At 46.6% G+C, this 7,290-nt stretch overlaps 1 protein-coding gene across 1 annotated transcript; it reads right to left on the bottom strand.

Annotated features, from left to right (window-relative positions):
• Positions 1-1,882: 1,882 nt before the first annotated feature.
• EIF4E1B (eukaryotic translation initiation factor 4E family member 1B) lies at positions 1,883-7,012 on the bottom strand. Its single transcript, XM_036752299.1, has 7 exons — positions 6,992-7,012; positions 6,726-6,826; positions 6,282-6,377; positions 3,718-3,781; positions 3,000-3,113; positions 2,160-2,299; positions 1,883-1,997 (listed from the first exon to the last, which is right to left on the bottom strand). Exons 1-7 carry the CDS (start codon positions 7,010-7,012, stop codon positions 1,883-1,885), a joined length of 651 nt encoding a protein of 216 aa, XP_036608194.1.
• Between the last annotated feature and the right edge of the window lie 278 nt (positions 7,013-7,290).

Below are 7,290 nucleotides of genomic sequence, written 5' to 3'. Positions count from 1 at the left end.
CAGACAGATATTGGTGCTTCTCTGGTAACTATGTATTGTGATTTGACCAGACAAGGTCTGTTGATGTTTGTAATGTCTGTTTGTATTTGCTCTGAAGTTCAGGGGGCTGATCTTTCCCCCCAGAACTAAGTGAACGGTATGCGTATGTCTGATTAAACTGAGATTGTTAACCCCTTAAAGTTACTTTCCTTAGAAAAGCAGATCAAAGAATCTGTATTGGCAGCCCTTCTGCGTGCGGGTTGGTGTTGGTCTTACGCAACTACAGTAGTGGCTAGCAGATTGTTGCTACAATAGCCTATTTCAGATTGCACACCATCTTGGGGAGGGGGAACAGAGGGAAGGGGAGAAAATTTAGAGCTCAAAATCTTGGAAAAGTGAATGTTGAAAACTAAAAACAAATAAATTTTTAAAAGAAGATTAAAAGTTAATTAGTATCAGCTGATGGGTAGCTGCCTGGTGGCTAGCAACTTTGCAGAACAGAGGGAGATATATAGACATATATATGTATACATACATACATATACACATGTAACATATACATATATACACATGCACATACATATCAACACATGCATACATATATACGCACATAGTATATATATGTGGGTATGTGTATATGTATGTGTGTGTATATATGTATATGTTACATGTGTAAATATACAACATACCCAAGATTGGACTATTTTGATATGTATGTGTATCAAACATATAAAATATATAAATATGTGTATACGTATATGAATGTGTGTGTGTTTATCAACTAGGTAGTCAGTGGGTAAAGTGCCAGGTCTGGAGTTAGGAAGACCTGAGTTCAAATTTGGCCTCAAACACTGCATGACCCTGGGCAAGTCTCTTAACCTCTGTTTACCTCACTTTCCTCATCTGGAAAATTGAATAATACCATCGATGTCCCAGGATTGTTGTGAGGTCTAATTGTAATGAAAAGGACTTTTCCCTCCTATTTCCTATAAGCTTTTGGACTTCTCTGGAACTATCATGCCTTCTTTCCTTCCCTAGGAAACTCATCATTAGGAATTATCACCATGCTACAAGATTGAATCAGCCTAGTACTCATATTATCCCTCTGATCAGACCCTTAATAGGGGAGCAGGACATGGGCTGCCGGGCTTTATGTAAAGAGAGGGCTCAGCATGGTTTCTCTTCTCATTTCCCACAGGCTATACTGCTCCTGGACTTCTCTAGAACTCTTGGAGCTGTGGACCCACCTCCCGTTTTCAGCTTCCCTCATGAGACTGTAAGCCCCTTGAGATTGTAAGTTCCCTGTCTTTTTATTTGTATCCTCAGCACTTAACAATAGCTAACATTTATGCCGCATTTGCTATCTATCAGGTTTTACATGGCTTTAAGGCACACAGCCAAAGGAACCTATCTGTTGAGGCTGATAGCCAGTTTCCTCGATGAGGAGGTTGGGTAATGGGGACGAGTTGTCGGGTGATTTGGGGAGTAGTGGAGAGAGAATGTCTTAGCTTTGGGGTAACCTCAGTGTCACCCAAGATCAGGGCTGTTCTGGGTAGGGGTGTTTCCCCTATTGTCTAGGTGGGCCCACCATGTGGAGACCTCAAATGGAGGCCAGCATCTGAGACAGAAGAGCCCTACAGGCTCATTTCTTTGATCTCTATGGTTACTTATAAGTGTTGGAAATGGAAGAGAAAATACTTCGCCTAAACTCAAAGCAAATAGGTTTTGTCCCTTCGTTCCACAATTTCCCTTTTTGATACTTCATTAGAAACATCATCAAATCTGGACTACTCAATAAATAGGTTCATACCTAGTGATTTGTATTTGTTTTTATTTTCTGGAGTGGGGGGCAGGGCACTACTATAGCTCTGAGTAGGAGGGACCTGGTATAGGCACTAGGGCCTCACACCACAAATCTGTTCTTGGCCAAAGAGTTGCTCTTGGTGGCTGTGTCTGCATGGGCCTGGTAGCCAATGACAACCTTCGGTGAGAGCCCCAGCCTCTCCTTGAAGACCCGTCTAGGAGGCATAGGAAATGTTATGTTTCCCATCCATGCGTTCCCAGTATCTTCCTCCCTCCAGTCTCAGCATTTTCTGTTCCTTTCTCCAGTTCCCAAGACTATAACCTCACCCTGGGAAGCCCTTGCAGTTTTCCCTCCCTTCCCTCCCCCTCATTCTTACCCAATAAAGGTGACAGCTGGCTGGTTCTCAGCCTCACCGGTCCAGATGGCTATCTTGTCCCCCTTGGTGCGCACATTGACCACAGCCCCACACACCTCCGCACTGTACTCCTCAAAGGCCTCTCCAACCAGACAAAGAAGCTGGCCCCAGAAGAATAAAATGGAGTATTTAGCCCTGGCCCTGGCTAGCAGGCCCAGGGCTAGCCACCTTTGAGGCAAACCCTGGGCCTAAAGTCCTTCTCTGAAGTCAGACCCTAGACTGGCCCCTCCTAAAAGCTGTGGCTATCCCCAGGGAGAATCCTCTTTCCAGCCCCAGGTGAGAAGGAGAGTGATTAGAGGTTCCTCTAGCCCAATCCCCTCATTTTACAAAAGAGAACATACAGAGAAGGGAAGGAAGACATCTTTCTAAAAAAAAAAAAAAAAAACACCAGTGGGGCAGCTAGGCCGGAAAGTGAATAGAGCACCGGCCCTGGAGTCAGGAGGACCTGAGTTCAAATGCGGCCTCAGACACTTGACACACTTACTAGCTGTGTGACCTTGGGCAAGTCACTTGACCCCAATTGCCCTGCCTTCCCCCCTGCAACAAAAAAAGGAAAAAGGAAAAAAAAAACAGTGACAGTCACTTTTTTTTGAGTTGGGATTCCAGATTCAAGTTCTGACTTCAAATCTTATGTTTTCTCCAGGTTAGACTGGGACACAGGGAGAGCCCCATCCCATATCCTCACTCTCAAGGGTATCTGGGTGAATTATGGGCATAGCCTGAGTGGAGGGTGGGTGCAGCCTGGGGTACCTGTAAGGGCACCTGCTTTCCCTCCCCTCCCCCACTCAGTCCCATACTGACTGTCTCTAGCCAGAGCCGGTCAAGGTTGTTTTGACGCTGTTGCTTGGCCAGGCTGACCAGCCAGCGGCCACCATGCTTGTTCCTGTTATCTTCCCACATAGGTTCAATGCCATCCTGGGGGTTGGGGAGAATGCAGAGGGTAGGAAGGGAAGAAAACATTCAGTTCATTCAAACCTGTACTAATAGCAGCTTCCTTCCTACCAGAAGTCAGAGACTCCTGCTATCATTTAGCTCCTCATGATAGAGAAGACTCTTCCTCCCAGCCTAAGAAGGCAAAATTTCCCAACCTGTCCCAGACTTGACACTCTCCAGCAGGGAAAAAGCTGAGAGGAATAATGTCTCTCTAGGACCAATGTGGTGAACCATCCCAGGACTATCTCTACGTCCACCCCCAGCTACCCCAACCTTTTCCCTAGAAGGGAAGCTAGGCTTAACACCCAGGTTTGTAGGATTTAGAGCTAAAGGGAAACTTTAAAGCTCTAATTTAGCCCCCCATTTCATTGGTGAGGAAACTGAGACCCAGGAAGGGGGAGGAATTTACTTATGGTCACAAAGCAAGTTAATGCCAAAGTCAGGAATTCCAACTCAGGTTTTGTGAAATCAGGTGGATCATTTTTTCCACTCTATCACAATGTATCCAGGTGATGCTAATTCCACTAGGAAGAGTTTCTCCCTTCCTCCCCTCACGTGGAAGGCTTGGTGGGGTAGGGAGTGGTACCTTGAACAGGGCATAATCACAGCCCGAAGACAGTTTGCTGGCCAGTTGGATGTGGCTGTAGAGCCTAGGAAAAGAAACCTTAGAGTCCCATATCATTTTAGACCTATAAGGGATCTGAGAAACCATAGAGCCCAACTCCCTCATTTTATACATGGGGAACCTGAAGCCTAGAGAGACACCATAACACCCTCTTTGCTGGGGCCCTGTGCTGTATAGAAATGTTTTGTATGTTACCTTGGAAGAAGGCCCAGAAGAAAAGGCAAGTCCCAGGGCAGAGCCACAAATGCCAGACAGATGGGAGGAACTCCAAGGGCAAGAGTTTAAAGGGCTGAAGCCTAAAAGGGATCACTGGCTATATAGCTAGAAAGGACCACCTTGGAGTCTCTCCACTTTTGACCCTCTTATTTTACAGATATAACATGGGTTCTACAGAGAGTGCACAGATACTCTCTGCCTCACAGACACCTCAGAGCTCCAGTTGTGGCCACAAGGCAACCTTGAAAAGACTTGACTTTTTAGTACAATATGGCACGGTGGTCTCTTGGTGTGCCCCACCATGACACCCACAAAAGGGGCAGGATGCGCCATCCATTACAAGGAGAGAGGGCTTCTGACTCTCTTCCTCTAACTCTGTCACAAGTGGTCACTAGACGTTCTGGGGTGTCACTCTTTCGCCATCCCCAGGTTGCTCCCACATGAAGCATGAACTCAACTAGTTCATCTTGTACCTAGACCCATTGGCTGATTTTTCTGCTTTGATATTCTGTTCTCAATATTCTCAACTGAGCAGTCAACCTAGAGGTGGATGTGTCTAGGCTTGGAGGAGACCTTGAGAGTTTGAGAGATCTGAAGGACCTGGGTCCATTAAGTGAAACAAGGGTGTGTTCCCTCTGGTTCTTCAACATTAGATGTGTGGGCTTGTCCAGGATCAAAAACTACTTCTGGGCCAACAGGGGCTGATGTACTGCTTGCTTTCATTTCCACTTAAGGGACCCATCTGTTCTGGACCCACAAAGGCAAGGAATGTCAGCAAATGCCATCCAACCCACATAACATATTTAACAGTGTCACACAGGGAAAAAAGTAACAGAACTAAAAATTACACTAAGACACTGACTCTAAATCCAGAGTTTTTTCCACAAGGCCACAGGGAAAATCTAGGGCCAGACAAGACTAGAAGGGAACTTCTTCCCCAGTAACCAAAAGGGATCTTTTCATTCACACTTACACCAAACTCTAAAGGTATGAAATGCTTTCTTCACAGCTGGGGGATAGGAGAGTCGATACTCTTCCATTTTACAGATCGGTTCAGATACCAGCTGTGCCATTGACTCACCATGTCACAATTGTTGTTTTTAAGTCATTTCAGTCATGTCCAGCTCTCCATGACCTATTTGGGGATTTTCTTGCAAAGATACTGGAGCAGTTTGCCATTTCCTTCTCCAGCTCATTTTACACATGAGGACTAAGGCAAACAGGGTTAAGTGACATGCCCAGGGTCACACAGCTAGGGAGAATCTGAGGTCAAATTTGAGCTCAGGAAGATGAGTCTTCCTGATTCCAAGCCCAGTGCTCTATCTACTGCACCATCTAGCTGCCCTCTGTCACCATAGGCAGATTACTTTGCCTGTGCTTACCGTGGTTATCTGGCTTACTCAAGATTGTAGATATTGGAGCCACACCCTTAAACCCTGGTCTTCTGACTCCAAGGCCAGCATTCTCTTTCTGCTTCCCCACACTGCTTCCCATCACTGATAAACAGACTCAGCAGAGACATGATAGCTGTCTTCAAGGATTTGAAAGGTTGTCTTGCCAAACAAGAATTAAACTAGCTCCGCTTGGCCCTAGAGGGCAGAATGAGGAAGGAACTATATTTTGCCTGGATGTTAGAGGAAACTTCCTAATAATCAGAGCTGTCCTAAAGTAGAGATGTGATTGATGCCTCAGAAGGGAGTTCTCAGTGGAGATCTTTAAGGAGATTGATGGAAGACCACTTAGGGATGTTGTAGGAAGGATTCCTGTTCAAGCACGGTTACCCTTGGAGATCACATTAGCAACCAGGACCCTTCTGTGTTTTCGGCCCATACAAGCCAAAAGGAGTCTAAGTCTTAGTACTTTGAACCCATTCCTGCCTAGGGTTCTCAGGGTCAGGCTGGTCAAGCAGACACACACCTTATAGAAATAAACCCCATTCAAATAGCAAACTGTGTTGTCCTTTTGGGTGGGATCTTTATGAGGGGGACTTGTCACAGGTAGAATTGAGAGAAGCCCTGCCAGGAGGATGTAGGATTCCTACTCACCAGAGGAAAAGGCAAACGCAGGTATCCCAGTGGAATAGAAAATTCAGAGAAAAAGAAGGTTCTTTTTTTAGGGGAGAGAAAGAGGGCCAGGCAGAGTCATCCCTCCTTCACTAGGAGAGTTTGACAACTGAGTATAGCTTAGCTCAGTCAATAGGGAGCTAATGAAAATTAGAGTAGAAAAGTATACTTCTTCCCCATTACCCAACCCCCTCTTCCCTCCCAAGACCCAGCTGAAACACCTTCCACCAAATCCCAGATACCCACGCCCAGAAGTCCTCCACAGTATCAAACTTGGTGACCAGGTGAAGGTTGTCCTGCCAAGCCCTGTTCCTGTCGTTCTTGAAGAACCATAAGGCCCACCTGCAGAGGGTGGGGAAGGGAGACAGAAAGGAAGCAAAACAGTAAAACTCAGTTATACAATATCAAACGAGTATAATGGGAAAAGTTTGTATAATGGTTTTGGTGTCCAGAGTCCTGGGTTCAAATCTTAGCTCTGATACTGACTCATTATGTGACTTTAATTCTCAAGGGCCTCAGTTTACTTTTCTGTAAAATAAAAGGTTTGGGCTAGAGGATCCAGAGGGCTAATCCCCTTCTAGCTCTAAATCTTAGGAGCCAAGCTCTGGGGCAGAAGAAGCAGAGGGAGGGAGGGCAAAGAGCCTTACTAATAAACCGAGGCAGGTGCACAAGAGCAGCCCCTGCCAGTACCTGTTCTCCAGAGGATGCTTCTCCAGCCCTTCCCCAAGAGACAACTCCCTCCGGATTGGGGACTCCTCCAGCATTTGGGCTTCAGTCTGCAAATCCTGCACCTGGCCACAGGAGGGAGGGAAGGCAGGGGTGGGGGAGGGGGAGTCAAGATCCATGAAGGGCTGGTTTCCAGTCCCCCCTCCCCCACCCCTCTCAGCATAAAGGCCCTGCCAAGCTCGTGGGGTGATGGGAGCCTCATAGGAAGGGGGGAGGGGTATCAGACTCACAGTTGAAGCAGCTGTAGCCATGCTTAGCCCTAGACCTCAGCCCAGGGGGCTCCTTTTATCCTCTGACCACAAAGGAGGGCACGGTTCTTAAAGGAACAGTCACCATCTCCTAGCTGTCTCGCCTCTAAAGTTGAGATAGGGTATGTTTCAGGCTGAATTGACTCCACAGCCCTGTCTTCCATTCCTCTCCCCCACCCCGAGGTGCCTTTGCCTTGTGGGAGCTGGATGAATCTGTACTTAATCACTTGTCACTGCTCTAATCAGACAATGTTCATTAGCTCCCTGTGGACTATGTCAAG

Source organism: Trichosurus vulpecula, chromosome 3 (genome assembly GCF_011100635.1).
Source record: "Trichosurus vulpecula isolate mTriVul1 chromosome 3, mTriVul1.pri, whole genome shotgun sequence".
In the NCBI taxonomy this organism is placed as follows: domain Eukaryota; kingdom Metazoa; phylum Chordata; class Mammalia; order Diprotodontia; family Phalangeridae; genus Trichosurus; species Trichosurus vulpecula.
This window is presented reverse-complemented; position numbering and strand designations above follow the sequence as displayed.

Coding starts and splice junctions, on each gene's coding strand:
- EIF4E1B (XM_036752299.1), bottom strand. CDS start 7,012: ATGGCTACAGCTGCTTCAACT. Junction 6,827..6,991: donor TGGCTACAGCTGCTTCAACT/GTGAGTCTGATA, acceptor TCCTGTGGCCAG/GTGCAGGATTTGCAGACTGA. Junction 3,114..3,717: donor GTGATTATGCCCTGTTCAAG/GTACCACTCCCT, acceptor CCCAACCCCCAG/GATGGCATTGAACCTATGTG.